This window comes from Anser brachyrhynchus (assembly GCF_964034855.1).
Source record: "Anser brachyrhynchus genome assembly, chromosome: 2".
In the NCBI taxonomy this organism is placed as follows: domain Eukaryota; kingdom Metazoa; phylum Chordata; class Aves; order Anseriformes; family Anatidae; genus Anser; species Anser brachyrhynchus.
Window position 1 is genome coordinate 59183064 of NC_137695.1, and position 19799 is coordinate 59202862.

A 19799-nucleotide genomic window follows, 5' to 3' on the forward strand; every position below is an offset into this window, starting at 1 on the left:
TGTTCTACCTGCTGCCATCGTTACACATCATTCATTGACAGAGTGCACGTCCTGCCAGATTTAGCTTCAAATTCCCAGTTGAAATAAATTCATTACGCAGCAACACATTTGAAAACCAAAAGAAAAATGTTCTGAGTACAGCCCTGTTTACTAACCCTCCTTCTTCTGTGTGTTTTCTTTTTGTCCATCTCCATTTCAGTGGCCAGTATTCCCTTGCTGTTGTCAATTTGAAAATACAGTCCTTAGGGCTGCGTTCCCTCAAGGAAATAAGTGATGGAGATGTTGCCATTATGAAGAACAAGAACCTCTGCTACGCTGACAGCATGAACTGGCACAGCCTCTTTGCTACTCAGAGTCAGAAAACAAAAATCATACAGAACAGAAATAAAAATGAGTGTGGTAAGTCTGTGCTACCTTCTTGCTCATGCTAAAATGCAAAAGCAATTTGAGCATCCCCCTAGCTGCAAAATTAATCAGTGATACTTCTTCATTGGAGACAGGGAGAGTGAGATTTGTCCACAGAGGACGTGGGTGGTCACAGAAGAGCTCGTTTTTATTTTGAAAGGCCAGGAGTTGCTCCTGATTTCAGGCCTTGGGAATTATGAGAAGTGAGATTATTCCTCTTCCATGCTACCAGGGTCACTCATGTCTGCTATGGAATAGTTTGGAAAAATTGGCTGTCAGGATAGACCCATTTGCTGTATCCGCCGTCTCTCCTGCCTTGAAGTTTACAGCTTCTTCTCTTTTCTCTCTCCCCCCCTCTCAGCTGCTGAGAGGCACGTGTGTGACCCCTTGTGCTCGGACGTTGGCTGCTGGGGCCCAGGGCCCTTCCACTGCTTCTCCTGCAGGTTTTTTGGTCGCCAGAAGGAGTGTGTGAAACAGTGCAACATCCTGCAAGGGTAAGGGGCCTGGGGGGTGCTTGGGGTTTTGGCAATGATTTGGGGGAGTCTTGGCTTTAGAATGCATGTGGCTAGAAAGCAAGCAAACTTGGTAAGGGTGTTAGTCTGAGCTGAGCACTGTGCCCCAGCAGAGGAAAGCTGGGAGCTGAGGTAACTCTCCTTCCCTGGTCAGCATTGCCCAGGAGTGTGCTCCCAGCAGAGCTACCGACATGAAAAAATCCCCCCAGGCCTGCCAGGAGGCTATCAGCAGGCCCAAGGAGGCCAACCACTACTCTTCCTTCCCATACAACATAAAGGAGCTTAAAACCCCTGAAAATCCAAACCAAGCCTCTCGTGTTAAGCACATCTGTCGAAATTCGGAGCCAGTTGTAGTCACAGGGAATGCAGTCACCCCCTAAAGTCACTCACTGCAAAGGGATCCTTTAGGTATGCTCAAGGTGATGGATTTGCTGGACATGTTTCAGGAGGTCAGAGGCTGCCCCAGGGTGCCCGGGGGGCTCCCACTGAGGTAGCAGGGAGCTCCTGGCCACCAGCCAGGTGAGTGGCTTGCCCTGCACTGTACAGAGTCGCAGTCAAGGGAAAATTAGCCTTTGTCTGAAGAGCACTGGGAGCAGCAATTTCAGGCAAAATTATTGCTTCAGCTTCGCTCGAGCTGAGGAAAATATATTGATGCCTTTGTGTCAGGACTGCGGCTGTTTTATTCAGTCAGTTCAGCAGGTGATGTAGGTGGCGAAGGCATGGCTAGGACCGAAAAATATGCTGATCTTCAGTAACATGCGTTAGACAAATGCTTTCCCATCATAAATTTGTTGGTGTAAACACTTCTACTTTTGTTTCTTAATAAATCTCTTAAAGTTGTACTTTTAAAATCATTTGTATTAAGCAAGTACTTGACAGGGTGCTGATGCCCATGATGTTTGTATTTGTCTAGCAACTCGCCATTCAGCAGCTGTCTTTTTTATAAGTGAATTCCCTCCAGCAGCTATTATGACCCGAAGGGCAGATCTGGGCATTTTTTGTGTCGTATGATGGGTAGATTTACTTTAATTAATAACACCGTTACTTGAAGTGGAACAGCTTTATTGCTATTGAAACCATCTGTTCCCAACTTTCATATTTTAATGATTCATTGTGTGTTGTAGGGAGGGCATGAATTTAATTATCAGTGCATTGCTGTTTAACTTTCCTAATTATTATTTGGAGCCTTGGAATCATTTGAAATTTTTTTACTGATCTCTTTGCATTACTACCGTTTAAAAGCCCGTGGAAATCTTTGAGAATATCCTGTCTCATTAGCTTAAAACGGAAAGTAAACTAATTTGTAGCATGCAGCCCGCAGTGCCATGTCTTCCACTGTCATCCAAATTTCCCTGTCCCTTACCTCCCCCTTGTTGTGCTGAGCTAGTGCCCCTGCTGCTGCCACTGGCCAGGATGGTTCCCCTGCACCTCCTCTGTCTCAGGACAGTTATCCCGATGGACTTAAACTGGAAAAGCCAGGAAGAGGAGAGACGACAAGATTTTATCACTCACTAATTAGCTGAGTTTTTATCATTTCTTTTTTTTTTTTTCCAGGGAGCCACGAGAGTTTGAAAGGGACTCCAAATGTCTCCCCTGCCACCCGGAGTGCCTGGTGCAGAACTCCACTGCTTACAACGCAACCTGCACTGGACCTGTAAGGGCAGACTCAGCTTAGCAAACCTGTACCTCAGACTGTGCATCCATGTGTATTTCCCATGTTGAGATAATCCTGAATTCCTATTTACCCTTCTCTGGGATCAGGCGGAGATGGGGCAAATTAGAGGGCAAGGTCTGGGGGTAGGGAGACAAAACCAGGAGAGGGAACTTCAGGATGTATTTCTCTTTGGTGTCCCCTGCCACATACATAATCCAGACAGCCCTAGGATCATAGGCATTGTAGGGCCTTTCTTTCTTATGTCCTTTTACAGAAAAAAAATGTAAGGATTACTTACATATGTGAAGATATGCTAATGTGGTGAACATTTTTGGAACGTGTAGTTATTGAACAGCCAAGTTGGCGTGAAAAAAAATTACACGTCCTTATTCACAGGAAAAAAATGCTAACATACTGGATTAATACAGTAGCTTTTCCCACTTGAAAAGCCATGATAGAATGGTGATTAAAAAATGTTTTCTGGAAAATATTCAGGAAACAATTTTTACTTAAAACTGCATTCCTTCCTCTAACTAGGTTAAAGTACATAGCCAATGTTAAAGTAATTGCAGGTGTAAATTACAATCAAAGAAAGGTGATCAAAACAAAACAATTGGATTTTCATGCTTATACAGTTTCCAAGTTCTTACAAAAGCTCCTTCTTCAAAAGCCAATAGAGTATACTCTTACCAGGCATCTAGAATCTTCCTCAATTTTGTTCTTTAATTTTTAGAATATTCTCATGTGTCATGAAATGTCCAATTTGGCAACTGTGAAAAATTATTTGTTTTAATCAGATTAAACCCATATCTTAATTGTAAAATTCTCATTCTCATTAATGCATCCACTGTCTCAGTTAGCCCTTCTTGCTAATCGAAATCGAATCTCCTGCTTCCATCACAGATCCTACTCTGTGCTCCTTAATCTAACTCTTCAAAACGCATTGTACCATCTCCTGCAACCACTGAGTGTTTGACCCTTGCCCATCAGTCCGAGGAGTCACTGCTCAGTAATGTGAAGTATTTCCATCCTCCCTTCCAGCTTAGACCACCATCACCTAAAGGATGCTGTTAACATCATAAGCTCCTTCAGGCAGTGACCACCCCTTGTCCCACGTTTACCCAGCATCTAGTAATTAGTCATTGTAATGGCCCTTAGACATTGCAGTAATTAAAGTAATCTTCATATAGCTTGTCTTACTGTAGTCCCACTGAAACCAGCACTGTAGATATGGTATAATTTTTTTTGTTTGCTTTTTCTGTAGTAGAATTTGACCCAGAATTGCTGGTTTCCCTGCTCTAAAATATTTACGGTATTCCTGGTGCTGTTACAGTCTGAATAAAAACAGTTCTGCCAAAAATGGCTAAAGGCAATGCCTTTAAGCACAGACTAAGTGCTATTCAAAGTAGAAAATGCATGGCATCCTTGGGTTGCCTCCATTTCCTGTGCTTCTTGCAAATGGAGGAGGGAAGCTGTGCTGAGAAACCAGGAAAATAATGATTTGGGGCCAGTACTTCAGGAGGGATAAAGAGGCCCAGCTCCATCATTTTAAATCATTCAGTATAGTAGATTGCACCAGGAAACAGCCTAGCCCTCTGCTTTTCAACTTACGCCTTATCGGCCTGTCATTAAATTATTCCTCGTTTTAAATGAAAAATGCGAGCTTTCGCATCAGGCAGAGGAAACTCCATGAAGTATTAGCTTTAAACATCAGGTACTGCCTTTCGTACAGTCCATCCTACAAGAGCAAATACTTGGAAGCGTTTTAGGTAGCAATGTAATAAAACCACAAAGATGCCAAAAACTTGCTGCAGTCGAATACACGTAGATTTATCTTCTGCATTTCCTTCTGAATAGACCAACATAAGGACATCGCAAACAAGTTGTTTCTTGGTTTCTCTGCAGGGCCCAGACCATTGCATGAAGTGTGCCCATTTTATAGATGGCCCGCACTGCGTGAAAACCTGCCCTGCAGGGGTGCTGGGTGAAAACGATACCCTCGTCTGGAAGTACGCAGACGCCAACTCTGTTTGCCAGCTCTGCCATCCAAACTGTACACGGGGGTGAGTAAAACCTGGGTCCAAAAAGTAAAAAGCAGAGGAACAGCTCATCTCAGGCTCTTTCCCTTCCTGACCTGTCCTATTTCAAAGCACCGAGAACAAAAAATAGCAGGAAGTGAAAGAGGTCAGGCATACACAGGTAAAGTACGCAGAGTGCAGTGGACTTTGTAAGTAGGAAAAGTTCAGTGGCACTTCTTTACACAGAGGAAAAAAAAATAATAATAAAAAAAAGCTTTAGGGGATTCGAAAAAGGTTTGTTTGCTAATTTATATAGGAAACTTTCTGGAATTTTACAGAACTCACCCAATAGTAGTGCCCTTTTTTGTTATTTTTCCACCTGGCTGGGTATTGGGTCGTCTGTTTTGGGAAGGAACATCAGTGACATCTGGTGGATGCTGAGTTCCTGGGACCCATTTTTCTCAACACCTTTCATTTTTTAGGAGGGAAATACCTGTGGGATACCACAGTGATTTTCTTTCTTTCTCTCGCTTTCCATATGGTAGCACGTGGTCTGGTTTAAAGCTTCGCTTGCCTCCTGAGTGTGGCTTTAATCAATGGGCATCGCAGTAAACCCAATTTGTATGTACAGCTTTTGTCCTTGTTTGGGGAATGGTTAAACTGCCCCCTTTAATGACCTGTGAATTCAGCTATTTTTTACCGACATGACAGTAAGTGACGGGGCTGCACCCACATCCTCTGCTGGTTTCCAACCTGCAAAGGACACAGGATGCGCAGTAAGGTGTGGGGTTTCAGGGTAGGTATTTGGGTTATAATGCTTTCAGAGCAAAAGACAACCCATGCTTGTTTTCTTTTCCTTCACAGACATCTGACCTGTAACCTGCAGTGTCTGTCCAATCAAAAATCCTTCAGTAGTATGTGTTGCAAGAGAGAAGTTTTAACATTTGTTCTTCAACTATACTCAGACCAACCATCATCCCACTGTATATTTACCTAGCTCAACTGTCTGGTCATGAAAAAATAGAGTGCCCAGGTCCTCTCCTTCATGGAGAACAGGAGAAGGGCTAAGAGGGCAAGCAACTGGCCTTCCTAGTGCTTCTCTGGCTATCACATAGGGAACTCAGTGCTCTGATTTTCAGATGGCAGCTGCATCAGCAAAGTGGATTTGCCATGATTTACAGCGATGCCCCCTGAGTCTTGTTACAGTTGCAGGCAAGGCTCATCTCTGCTTCCCATCACAACTCTAATAAGAAATTATCTCAGCTGAAAAGGGATCTTAATAACTTTGATCTTTATTAATGACCTCAATACCTGTGATCATCAGTCACTACCAATACAAACTGGCCACCGTGATCCAATATCCTTCTTAAAACTGGCCACATTTTCATGCAGAAATCCTTCATAAGAAGGATATTGGATTTCCATGTAGCCAGTTACTGGAGCAGCATAACCAGTAACCACATCTGAACAAGTCTTTCAACTGCGTAGCCTTGGTAGCAGGATCAAATGCTAGACTTTAATGAATACAAACTCAGGGAAAATAATCTGCCAGACATGAATGTAACTGCAAGACTTGCAGTGGCACTTTGTGCACAAGCAAGTCCCCAGAGCAGAGCTCATCAGAAAAGTCAATTCCTGCTTGGCTTTAGCAGCCGAGGTGTACCACAGGAGTCCAAAAAAAAAGCAGTATCTATTTTATCATTTACATGAAAGAGCTGGGCTAAGTTTGCCACAGTTACATGGTGGACATGCTTGATGGCCCAGTTCAAGTTGCTGCCCAAATGTGGCAGAAGAAATAGGCTCTATCTCTGACGGGCTCAGGAGAGCTGGAGGAACGTAGTGTTGCTATTTTTGTTTTACAGATGGGACTTCTGAGGCCAAGGGCATTGATGGGTAGGGAGCCAGTGGCAGAGGCACCATGTGGGAACGTGCAGCCCAGCACAGCATTTTCCCCGTGAAGGCAATCAATCAGTAATGCCACTTAGTCATCTTCACGCCTTTCCCTCCTTGTGCTGCGGGAATGTGATCTGTTCAGCAGTGGGTGGAAAACATCTGTCTCACAAAGTTTTTGTGTCTTTAAAAAACACAGTCTCAGCGATTTCTGTACGACAAGAAACAACTTCTTTATTTCTTTCCCTGTCCAATATCATGTACAGAGGCACAGAATTTTATTACGTGTGATGAGTTCAGCATTCATGCAAGTTAGATTTTCCAGGATCTGGCTCTAATTTCTTTATCCGAAGAAGCTGCAAGTAAACAGGACCTCTCTCCCCAACTGAGATTTGTCTCAGATTTGGGTTTTAACTTTTGTAGTACTTGCAGTGCATCACCTCCTTTATATTGCCGTGACAAATCTCATCTAGTCTAACTTTCTTTGCTGAGTTGCTTTTTCGGCTTTCATTAGAAAACAGAAGGGAGGGAGGTAGCTTTCTCCTGTTCAGCCCAAAAGACTTCTCCCCCATTTCCCCTGCAACTGCTTGGGGATTTTTTACACCAGCTTCTTTCTGCTCTGCTTGTAGTACAGCTGAGAAAATACACTCCATTAAAGAGAGCAATGTCCCAAAAGTCCTGAAATTACCCAGTTCATACCTCCAGCAACTAATGAAGCACACCAGCTTGATTATTCTGCTCCATGTTGAGAGATCTGCTTTTTCCTTGCGACTCTCCAAGTGTATGAGAATTAAATTCAGCCACAGGCAGTGGGGTGGAAGAACAAGAAAGAGAGGTGGCACAACCATAGTTAATACTACTGGCTGAAGGGTCCAGCCTCCAGAGTCACTACCAACATTACGTCTTGCCATTCTTCATATTAAATGCCCCATGGGAATTTAGGGGTGGGTGAGAAGGCAGCCAGGGGTCTGAGAGGGAAGCTTGCGGCAGCACAGCACACATTCTATGCCCCTGTCACACTCTGAAGGTTAATGAGAAAGAGCGGGCAGAAGAAAGTTCTTTTAAGGCTTTGAAAAACCCAATGGTTTTCCATTTATTTTATGACTGTGAAGTAACTGAGGACTTGTGCTGTTAAAGCGTGAGTCCCCTCTGAAAGGCCATAAATCATAGCAATGTGGCTGTATTACATCAAATTAGGAACTGTAGGTCGAGGAGAAAGTTGTTAAAATCTTGATGGATTTGGGAAATAAATAGCTGTGTCTGCACTGGGACAAGTAATATTTATGTAGACAGATGAAATGCTGAGTTCAGGATGTAATAGTTTCAGGGACTGTACACAGCACTAATTTTCCAATAAGTAGAGAAATATTTCAGAGACTACAACTGCTGCTAGATTCCATCCAATACATCCATAAGATCTTGAGGCAGTTTATAACACAAGGTCACATTTCTCATTTTAGTTTCTGTAAGCAGAAGAAAAATGATTCAAGGATGGAAAAAGTGATTGTTTAGATTCCATAAAACCTGGGTTACTTATGTTGGGTGTCATCATAAAATTCCACATTAAAAAAGATGGCTATATTTAGTCTTGGATGGATATTTGTCATAGGTTTTGTTTCTTCTTTGACTTGTGAAATGAATCAGAAAATCACATGGGATTTGAAAAGCACAAGCTGATCCATCATTTTCTTCCCGAATACCTTTTAACTTTATCCCACTAGACTTGGTACTGATGGATTTGTGTGGGAAATAATTTTAAAAAAAGAAAGGGTACAGATGAAAATCTACACCTCTCCTCCTTCCACTTTCTGGCCTAGGAAAATAACTGGTCAGTCATTCTTCAGACTGTGGATAGTATCCCCTCAGATAACTTTTTTTCTGTTATGAAGTTCATGGAGGTTTTGCAATCATAAAGTATTATGGAAAAACAGAATTTTAGAAAGAGTTAATTTGAGGGAACCCAGTCACATTCTGGAATGACATGAATATTTTTAATTTCATGTCCATTATCAGGAGAAGTTGTATATGGTTTGTTGCATTAACATAGAAAAATTCCTATGCAGGTGATTGATATAGTGTAATAGGATGAGGTCTTGGGTCCTAGATCAGTTTTCTTTTAAGTGCCCAAAGAAAGGCGCCTGGTGCAAAGTGAGATATGTTTCCTGTGACCATAGGGAAGCTGGTGGTTCTGCTCTGCATGTGCAGCCTCACTGTGCTTAGTTACACAACCGAGCAAACAAAACAAACTGTAGGCAGACAGGGAATGCTAACAGAGCTGGGTGCCCAGAATCCAGGAACCAGTGTGCACAGTACTTCCAGCATGTCCAGGACACCAGGATGCACATTCTTGCATGGGAGCCCAGTGAACTCACAAGACCTTCCAGATGCTGGGCCTCGGAGCACTGTGTTGGCCCTGAAACAAGGCAAATACATGGGGGAAGATCAGAGTAATGAAACCAAACAAATAAACAAAAACACAATAAAATGAGCGGTTGCTTCCCCTCTTCCTCCTCCAGACCTATGATCAAGCTGTGAGATAAAATCTTCAGCCCCACCTGCCATCTTGAAATTTTTCTGTTTCCTCCTCTCAGCAAGAGGGAACTCGGAGCACTTTTCCTGGCGTGGGTTCACTCCTTACCCCCTGCTTGACCTCCTCTGGCGTTGCTTTGGGATGATGCACCTTCTTCGAGTCAGCGCAGGGAGCGGATACCACAAACTGGACTTTTCTCTTTGCTGTGCTCTGTTTTTCAGTGGTGATGTAATACCCTCTGTAATGCTCTCCTTCCTTGGTAGGCACCACAAAGACCACAATTCCCATGAAGACCATACATCTCGTAGCCCAGCAGCACTTAGGGAACGCACGGTGCCTCTCATGCCCACTGGACCATCAAGTGAATGCAGTCATTGTATTTTCATCTGTGTTGTTTTTTTTGCATCAGGCTGCCAAAATTAATTTGGAGCATTTTAAACTCAAATGGAGGGAGAATGACTTGCTAGTAGAGTTTCTGGCACTCTGGGTAACTGTCATACCTGTTTACGTTGCCAGTGGCATAGGATCATCGATTCTGAAAGAAAAATACAACAGACACATGAGAAAATACTTTAGCCAAAGCAAGGATTGTGAAATGCTGTTTTCTGTTGGGACCATGTATCTGCTACTGATGTTTTCCTTTGCAATAGGAAGTCTGGAAATTGTAATCCTTTGCTTCTCGGGAAACATGGAGTATGCAGGAGGATCTGCAGCAGTGTGTTTCCATATAGCTTTCTGCCCTTGGATAGGGAAGAGGCTGCTCCTGTCTTCCTCCACAGTCAGCCCTGAGCTTCTATGCTAACACAAATGTCCACACAGAGCCAGTGCACTGGCTGATTGCACACTGGCCACCCCACAGCTGCCTCTGTGGCCAGATATTTTGTGCAGCCTCAGTTTGACTGAGCTGCATGGATAGGACAGCACATGCAGAAAGCACAGATATGTTAAAACAAAAAGAAGCAGAGACTCCAGGTCCATTTGAATTCTTTCTGTCTGTGTCCTCTCTCCATTCTAACACATCATAGAATGCTGTTTTAAAATACTCTTTATAATGAGTCCATAGCATAACTATGCCTCTGTGTAAAAGCTTCTGGAGCAAGGCAGTTGACTGATATTTAATAGAGTGCATGATTATTATAAATACCTTGAACTGCTCTGAAACACAAAGTTTTCATCAGTAGCACTCTTCTTAGTTGGAGTTATAGGAGTAGGTATGCCAGAGCTAATATATTTGTAACGTTCATTTGTTTTTACAGGTGCAAAGGACCAGGTCTTGAAGGCTGTCCAAATGGGTGAGTATTTCATCTGATGCAATTAACAACAGAGCTGGAAAGAATGTGTGCGTGTTTACATTTTTGTGCTGGACACTGCAACAGTGGGACTAACATTCTGTAAAGTCCTGCTTCAGATCTGTAGGGAGAAGTGACAGATTAAGGCAGGCTCAGATCTATAAAAATGACTAAATAATTGAGAAATTTTCTACTGGTATGAGACTCCAAAACCTTGTTCTGCTTAGCTGGTCAAAAGGAAGGTCAAGGTGAGACCTGGGTTCTGTTACTAGAGAACAAAAGGAGGAGCTGGAAAAAGAAAGGATAATGGCCTAGAGGCGGAAAGAGATATGTTTAGGATTGATATGGTTACCTGCATTACAGGGAATTAATTGCAGGCCCCTAGGGGCTTTTCTAGCCCTGCAATCTCTATATCTCCAACCTCTCAATGCACAGATGAACATTCATTCTTTACATGAGATCTCACTTTGCATTGTTTGGCCTCATGACTTGCTCAAGAACATGTAACAAGTCAGCATGCTTCTCTGACTAAGAGAGATTTAGTTTCTGGCCATTAAGACATGCTAGGGAAAGACAAATTCAGCCTAGAAGTACTGTTAAAAAGTGACTGTATTTAATAGTAATCCCTGGGGCAGCTTATAAAGGGCTGTGATGGATCTCCAAGTACAGACCAAAAGACAACCTTGGAAAACAGGTTTTTCTTTTCAACTTAAGTTTGAAACCAACCAGACTAATAAACAGGCAGCAATCAGTGCACGCAACACAGACAGTTTACATGTTACCCAGCCTCAGACATTTTGTACTGGGGGAGAAGGGCCAGTGATTTCAAGAACATCGTGAACCACATCTGATGTCCTCTCATAATGGTGAGCTGTCAGCTTCACTGCCAGTATCACAGCTGTGTATGCCTTCTTAATATCACCTTCTCTCCATGTGTACAAAGTTGTCAATACCTCATCTGTATGGAGAGCCTTTTCTCCATAATTTTCAAAGAGAAACAAAAGTGCCTTGATTTATTAAGGGGGGGCCTTGCAAATCTGGAACAAAAGTACAAACCCAGCAAAGTGAATGTCACAGAAATGGTAAATGCAGAAGGCTGTGCAGAAATGATGTGCAGATGGAGGAGGAGGTGGCGAGAGGAGTGGAGGAGAAAGCTCCACTGCCAATCACAGTAAAAGTCCGGATGGTCTCATATCAGCTCAGTTGTTTTGATTTTTCAGTTTTCCTTGAAGAAGAACAATAAACACAACCACTGGGGTGAGGAACTTAAAAATACTGAGACTGAAGAGACCTGAAATATCAAAGAGGTTTAAGGAGATGTGCAGACCATATGTTTGGTCAAAACCTGAAGCTACATGCAGCCCCTCTAGGTTTGGTGGTGTTTTCTTTTTTTTAATCATACACCTAAGCATTTTTTTTTCTCTTTCCGCATTCCATATTGTGCTGTAGCTCCAAAATCCCATCCATCGCAGCCGGCGTTGTCGGAGGGCTCCTCTGCTTGGTTGTGGTTGGTTTGGGCATTGGCCTGTACTTGCGGCGGCGCCACATCGTGAGGAAGCGGACCCTGCGCAGGCTGCTGCAGGAGAGGGAGGTGAGTGCCACGGTCGCATCTCAGAGCTGGCTGCTTTATTTGGGGCAATGGGTCCCGACCTCCTCAAATGAGAGGATTAAAGCACCATGGATCTGCTTTGTAACTGAATAAGCTCTTGGCTTGACTAACACAGCGTCTGCTGTGCTCGTCGGAAAAGAGGCAGTGTGCACCTCACACCTTCTCACTTAATCTCAAGTCTGATCCCTGTGGATATAATTTTCCAAAGCTTTAGGGGATTTAGATGCCTAAATCCCAGTGACAATCATTGAGATTGGGGAAAAGACTAAGCCTTAGGGTGAGGTGTAATGTGTTTGCTGATCCATGCTACCTTGCCATGTAGACCCTTAGTATTGAAACCTTTCTCCCTCCAGACAAGCCTAGTGGCAACTTGGGCGCAGTTGAAAATTTTACCCCCTAGATCAGATGTAAGTCTGGTCCTCATGAGAAAAATGAGAAAGGAGAGCAGGGAAAGGGATAGAGGAAGTGTTTGTGTCTGGTCTTTTTTTTTTTGTTTTTAACACACGAAAAAAAAAGCCATCAAAGTGAGTTGTTTACCCTGTTGGGCACGAGTGAGGTTTCTACACTGCTTTGCTTTTTGCACAGTGTAGGTTTCATGTGCGTTACAACATTACCCTCTGGGTTCCTCACATATGAAATTGCAAAATTCATTATCCTCAATTTAAAGATGTTCTTTCATGATTAGCCCCCTTCTCTTTCCAGTCCAATCTTAGTAAATAAGTAGCAAATTGTATTTGGTATTCTGCTAAAAGCCCAACTGCAGCTTCCTTCTGTGCTCCCTGGCTTTGCAGAGTAAACTGCTAAAATCCCTACAGCTGTCCTGCTTTCCAGTACACTGCCTTAAAATATTTTACTTACCACTCTATTCTACAGTTTTAATAATAGAGTTCAGTTTGTGCTTACCTTGTATTTTAGCCTCTGGACTCCACAAAATTAGGATATTTCATCACAACAGAAAGGTCACTGGTCCACTAAAAACAGATTGTATCTATCTAAATATGGTTTTATTCAATGGAAAGGAAAAAGGAAATCACTAAAGGGAAAAAGCTGACTTACACATAAAAAAAAGTGTTAAATATCTCTGTTTGGAGGGCATTACTTCTGTTTTCAATAAGGCTTAGATCGAATTTTAAAAACATCAACAGTCAATTCAACATTGCCTTTTGCATTGATGAAAGAATTGTGCTCATAGTTTAAGTTGCTGTTTGTAAACCTGGTGCTGTGGTCTGGGAGAGCCACCTCCAGTACCATGGGAATTTCATCTAATTAAACAAGATTAAACCTGAAAAGTTACAGGTGATTCTTGCACAGTATTTAAAACATTTTTATAATTTATTTGCAAGTTCAATAAAATTAATCTTATTTAAGATCTGTGGTAATTGCACTGTTCTTCATGCCATGTGTTTTAAGTCTTTGATGTCTAAGTCTTCATTTGAACACTAGTATTCCTTCATTTTCCTTCAAAATGGCAGTTGCCATTCTGTGCAATTTCATGGAGCAGAATTGGTTCCATGGAGCTTGATTTTGATTGATTTTACCTCTGAAACTTGGAGTAGCTCCAGATATTTATTGCTATAAGTCAGAGTGGAGCTATCCTCACTTAAACTTCATGTGGAATAAAATGTTTATCATTTTAAATGAAGGATTTATTTCCCCCCACAAAGTTTGCTGCTTGCTGTCCTCCCAGCCTGTATGTCCTAAAGCCTTGTTTTTCTGTATGCACCAGCTTGTTGAACCACTGACACCCAGCGGGGAGGCACCAAACCAGGCCCATCTGAGAATTTTAAAGGAAACAGAATTTAAAAAGGTCAAAGTTTTAGGCTCCGGAGCTTTTGGCACTGTTTATAAGGTAAGATCACGACGTTTCTCTTTCCCTCTTTGTCTTGTTCCATGCAAAAGCCACCCAAAAAAGCATGAACTGGGATCTGAAAGGTCTGTTTCTGAAGCAGACTTCCATCTGTGGCTGAGACCTTTGGGGTACAAACCACATTGACCTTTGAAAACAGTCACCTACATCACTAGGTGCTGCAGCAGAGCTTCCTCACAGCTTCATATGGTTCACCTCCCAGCTAAATGACCTCCTGACATTACAGATGTAGAGCGCTGAACCAGTCAGACATAAACCTACCTGTCACTGTGTATGTTTAGGGCTGGATTATTTGTACAGGATAGGTGCCATCTTGTTGCATGAGAGAAAATTCCAATTCATTTCACCCATGATTTATAAATTGGAAGTGGCAAGATTTTGCATATGCAGTTGCCATGATGTGCTAATTAATTAGATTTCTATCCACGTAAGTTGCTCTTTATGCATGTCTCGCTCTATTTATACAGGTAATGAATATGTCTTTTTTCAAAAAATATGGTAGAGGTGACAAAAAGCAAAATACCATTCCATTGACAGGATTCTCTAAACACCCACAGGACACAATGATTTTTACATATTGTTTGCCAAATTTTTGTTGTTTGCCATTGCTCCAAATATTTAAGTCTACTTAGAAGATGTAAAATGTGTATGTAATTGTGAAAATTAACCTGTTAGATATGACACTGAGTAATTCTTTGTGCTTCTTTTTGGTAGGGACTTTGGATCCCAGAAGGGGAAAAGGTTAAAATTCCTGTTGCTATTAAAGAGTTGAGAGAGGCTACATCACCAAAAGCCAACAAGGAAATACTTGATGTAAGTTTTCATGTTTGTTTTGCCAAGGTGACAGTGGTCTGTGGATTTTCCTCTATAACAACTAAAAGGATTTCAGGACTTTGGGTGGCAAGAAATATTTAACATCCCAAACTGAATTCTTTGTATAGAACTACTACGCTGATTTGCATCCATAATTCAGTTGCTTGGCAAATGCTTTTGTGTCTTCCATGAAGGCCTTGCTTGTAGTTGATCACTGATGTTAAAACTCATGGGATAGGGACTGGCACACGAGGGAAGGGCACAACTATACAAACCACACGTTTACAGCTAAGCCCGTTTTCTTCATTCTGGTGTCTCTGGCCTTAAATTTTGGCATTCATTGTCATTATGACAGTACAAATAAAAACAGTAAAAACATGTCTGACATTGCAGATTGTCATAAGTTAGTTGTTCAGTTACATAGTTTTAAATTAAATATAAATCCACTTGAAAGTGATGGCACCATTAATCAAACACAGGAATCCTTCTGCCATGGGAAAATCTGTGTGGAATTTTTTTTGTTTTCGTTAGGAAGTTAACCACTTTAGCAGGAAAATTATTTTTAAAATAAATAAATAAAAATCCAGCTTTGAACAGCAAATGACACCTCAGATAAAAAGGCTTATCTGAAGTGGTTCAAGCTGGGGAAGATGTTAACAAGCATAGAGCGGGAAGTGTCAGTATGATTGGCTGTGAACAAACCACTACCTGTGCTATTGATGATAATGAAACACACTGGGAATTTCTGATCACCCTGAATAAACAGCATTACTCCAACGTGTTATTCTGCTTTAATAGATTGTATATTGCAGCAGAATAGGTGGTCTAACACATGAAGCAATATCAATCCTGATTTTAGTTAATGAGGTGGCGCATGTTTACAAACAGCCTTTGCCCCGAGATGAGTGTCACCCTTCCCTGGGTGGCAAACCCGCATGGTCTGCCTGGTCACTGCCCCAGCACACCCTTCCCTTTCACTCTTCACAGCGATAAGGAACATAGCACAGTCTTCACAAAGAATGCTTTGCACTGAACTGCATTAAATCCCAGTATACTGGAGGAGGGGCTAATTAATAACCCTACGGTACTGCATCCTGCCTTCAGCAGAGCAAGATATCCAGATGACAGGACAGTAGATGCATGGACTGTGTGCTCTACAGTGATATCAAAGCACTTTGTCTTTTCAAAGAATTTTCTGTATAGCATCCCCACTTTATCTTTTCTTTTCCAGTGAATTAGGGTGCTTAACAAAAAGCTCTTGCTTTTTTCAGTCCAGTTCATTTTTTTAGATGATTTGGTTGGTAGAATTCATTCTGTATTTTAGGAGAAAATAAAAAAAAAAGAATACAGGTGAAAGAAGTCAGAGGGGTGACTCCAAAAGCTCCTGTCCTTTTGCTACACATACAGCTTTTTAAGGTCACTGAAACCTCAGAGATAATAATGTCCAATTAAAGGTGATTCCTCTTACAGAAACATGCTAGGCATTGAACAAGCACAGCAGCTTTAGTTCGTATAATCCAGGCAAGCTCTTGGTGACTTTATTAGGGTAGGGCTAATTCAGAAGATTGTTGTTGAATACCAAGCATACTTGTAGCAGGTCAGAGCGTACCGCAGAGATTTCCAAGATAAACAGTTGAAACAAAGGCCCACTTTAATGTCTTAGGCTACTAAGAGGGACACTGGACAGACAATAGCTCCCTTCTGCTCTCTGCGAGGAGGCGGTGGCCTGTTTCACTTTGAGATAGCAAAAGCAATAGGCAGCGTCAGCACCTGGAAGCTCTCCAAAAGCACCCACCCTGCGCCTTCAGTTTCCCCGTTCTCAGCCTCCAGGTCAGCCCTGTATGGGCTGCACAGCAGATGGGCAGGGAGAAGAGCAGCTCTGAGTCTGCAGATTTTTTTTTTTTTTTTTTTTACCCCTGCTGAAATTAATACAGTATGGGTCTGAATCCCAAAAGGAAAAAATGCAAAGAACAGACACCCTTCATCGGTACAACTGCTGGGTTTTGAAGCCTAGTGAGATTCGCGTATTTTGGTCTCTGCTTCCATCTGACAGTCGCACAGTAGATTCACAAGATTCTCTAAAAAATGCAGCTGTAAATATCTACGTAGGTGAAGAGCACATTGTATTCTTCTTTTATCTCCCCTTGAGCTACCGTACAGAATCAGTGCTCTCCTTGACAAAGGATTTTTTTTCAATAACCTCATATTCTGCAGGAGGTTGGGGATCCCTTATCCAGTTCTGCTGGAGATCTTCTTTAATCTGGCTGCCTGGAGGCCACTCTCATCCCATGGGCTCTGAAACAAAGAAACCAAATGCAGTATTAGCACCTCAGAAGAAACTGTATTACATCATGTTTTGCTTAGGCTGGCACGTCAAGTAACAATTCCAGGGCCAGAACATATTGCTTAAGAATTGGGGGTGTTTATTTCTTGAACGTCATTGCTGTAATATCTTTGTTTAATAATAGTTCTTACCAGCTTTACAGCTATGTGACATCTGTGGAAAGCTTGTTAGATGATGAGTTTAGCATTACGGTATTTCATTTCTTAAGCTCTTAGAAAGTGTAGATTTGCTTCTTTCCCTGCCACAACAGTACCTTGACTGTTATTTTAGGCTTTAGGGGGCTGCTAATCTAATGCTCAATTGCCAAGGGATGATTAGTTGTTGTCAATCCAGATGCTGAGTTATGATGCTGAACTAAAAGTTCACTGCGTGGAAAATTTCCCATTTATTTCCCATTGTGTCAGTTTTCAATCAAAGGGCTTTAAAGTGCCTAAAACTGAAATAATATAAATCTGACACAAAGTAGTAAAAAAAAAAATAAATCAGCTCTATTCCCCCCCCCATTGGAATTCATTCTTTGAGCTGGCACTTGACAGAGGGTGTCAATACAAATATAAATATCAGATTTAAATCTATAATTAATTTTTGCATGCAGAACCCATGAAGTGTGGGGCTTTAACATGACCCCATTACACTGCACCAGCCTCTGAAGAGATCTCTCTTCTCTTAACTGCAGAAAGAGCAAAGAAAGGGGAGGTACCTTGAGTACCTTTCACAAGTACCTAAAGCTACATGGGATGAACCCAGGCTTGAAAGTAGAGTTTTTCATATTTATGAAACTCAAACTCAAAATTCCAGTAGACCAAAGGCTTTATTATGGTTTTTATGAAATTTATAAATACCTTCTTGATATCATTTACATTGCCATATGGGTCTAAAATAATTTTTCCAATTGGGGACAATATTTTCACCAGTGTTGCTTAAAGTAAGATGTATTCAGGTTTCTAAAGAGGTGAACTGATTATTATTAACTTGTTTGGTTTGAAATGGACTGAAGAACAACATGGACAAAAAGGTCTTGTTTCTTAAAAAGTGAAGCTGTCAGTCCCATCCTAGCTGACAACTTTTGACTTTCTGGGTTAGTACTAGCCTTGACAGAAGTGCAGAAGTCTCAAAACTGCTGGTTTCCAGTCAGATTTGTGAAAATATTTGTGGAGGGAAAAAGCCATATGACACATTCACAGGTTTTGTTGCCCTTGCAGTTAGATGTTCAAAATCACAGAATCATAGAATCATTAGGGTTGGAAAAGACCTCCAAGATCACCTGGTCCAACCATCACCCTACCACCAGTATCACCCACTAAACCATGTCTCTAAGTACCACGTCCAACCGTTCCTTGAACTCCTCTAGGGACAGTGACTCCACCACCTCCCTGGGCAACCCGTTCCAACACATAACCACTCTTTCTAAGAAAAAATGTCTTCTAATTTCCAACCTGAACCTCCCCTGGCACAACTTAAGGCTATTCCCTCTAGTCCTATCCCTAGTTATCTGCGAGAAGAGGCCAACCCCCAGCTCCCCTGAGCCTCCTCTTCTCCAGACTAAATGCCAGTTCCCTGAACTTCCATCAGGTTCCAGCTGGTATCAATTTTTTAATTCTTCTTAGGTCTGTGAGCTTTGTCGCCAGGACTTGATGTCCAGTGTTTGCGTGGTGTGCTGGTAGCAGGAGACCATCTCTTCTCCTGCATCTCAGCAATACTCCAAGTGTTCAAAATCTGGACCTTGCACTGCATGGAAAAAACTTGGTCCACAGAGTCAGAAACAATACTTTTGTATCTGATAGGCAGCACGTAGTTTGCATGTAGTATTTTAGCATGCTCTTGAACTACAAACTTGTTTTATACTGCCTCTAAATATTTCTGTCACACAGAAGGGAGTGTATCACATCACTTTCTTCCATTCTTTCTTCTCAGGAAGCTTATGTGATGGCTAGTGTTGACAATCCCCACGTGTGCCGCCTGCTGGGAATCTGCCTGACTTCCACCGTGCAGCTGATCACCCAGCTTATGCCTTACGGCTGCCTCCTCGATTACATCCGAGAGCACAAAGACAACATCGGCTCCCAGTACCTTCTCAACTGGTGTGTGCAAATTGCCAAGGTAAGCTGACCAGCACACCTCCAGGGGCAGCTAAAACTCAGACTGCAGCCCAGTGATCCGGCAACGCGTCATGTTTTTTTCTTTACCTGTCCATGTAAGTCTCCATATTCCACCACGCCTCATAGTTCCTAGAAACGTTATGCACAACAGTAAGCTCTTGCTTTGTTTTCAGCAATCTACCATCTTCAAGCTGCTGTGCAAACCTCATCATCTCTTCAAATTGCTCCCAGGCAGTGTAATATTGTCACCAGTGCATTTACGTCCAAACCAAACACCCAGTAATGAAATGACGGTGATGCAATGAAGCTGCGGCAGAGAAGGGAATAGAATTTGGCAATTCTGAAACCAAAATGCTGCTTCAGTTACTGGATTCCTTTGGCCTGTGCCACAGGGCAAACACTGATGTTAAATATGACACTGAGAATGACTCTGATTTTTCAGGCTGCAATCTCTGTGGTCTGGGGATCGAAACTGCTGATTAATAAATACCGGCTCAGCCGTAGTGTAGGCTGTGTGTGACCAAAAGACATTCAGGCACGCCAAGTCTGCTTTGCAATTTATATGCACTGAGTTGGTGCATGTAATCTGATTGCAAGGGCCACGCTGCCAAATAAAAGCATCATTATCACACCCAGCACTGGCTGCCTGCTTGTGCTAAACTCAGCAACAGAGCCAAAGAGAGGTGTAGAAAAGGAGACAGAAGTACAGCCTCTAGCCCTTATCGGCAAGATGCTGCGTTTGGAAGATGGTTAGGTTTGGAAGAATGGG

At 42.3% G+C, this 19799-nt stretch overlaps 1 protein-coding gene across 2 annotated transcripts in view; it reads left to right on the top strand.

Moving 5' to 3' along the window:
* The window catches only part of EGFR (epidermal growth factor receptor), a 158678-nt gene that overhangs the window by 126133 nt on the left and 12746 nt on the right, over window positions 1-19799 (top strand). For both annotated transcript variants that reach the window (XM_080578600.1, XM_080578599.1), the window contains exons 12-20: window positions 200-399; window positions 767-899; window positions 2472-2571; window positions 4477-4634; window positions 10266-10301; window positions 11748-11889; window positions 13634-13756; window positions 14489-14587; window positions 18846-19031. In XM_080578600.1, the coding sequence (XP_080434726.1) occupies window positions 200-399; window positions 767-899; window positions 2472-2571; window positions 4477-4634; window positions 10266-10301; window positions 11748-11889; window positions 13634-13756; window positions 14489-14587; window positions 18846-19031 (1177 nt within the window). The remainder of the gene's footprint in view (window positions 1-199; window positions 400-766; window positions 900-2471; window positions 2572-4476; window positions 4635-10265; window positions 10302-11747; window positions 11890-13633; window positions 13757-14488; window positions 14588-18845; window positions 19032-19799) is intronic.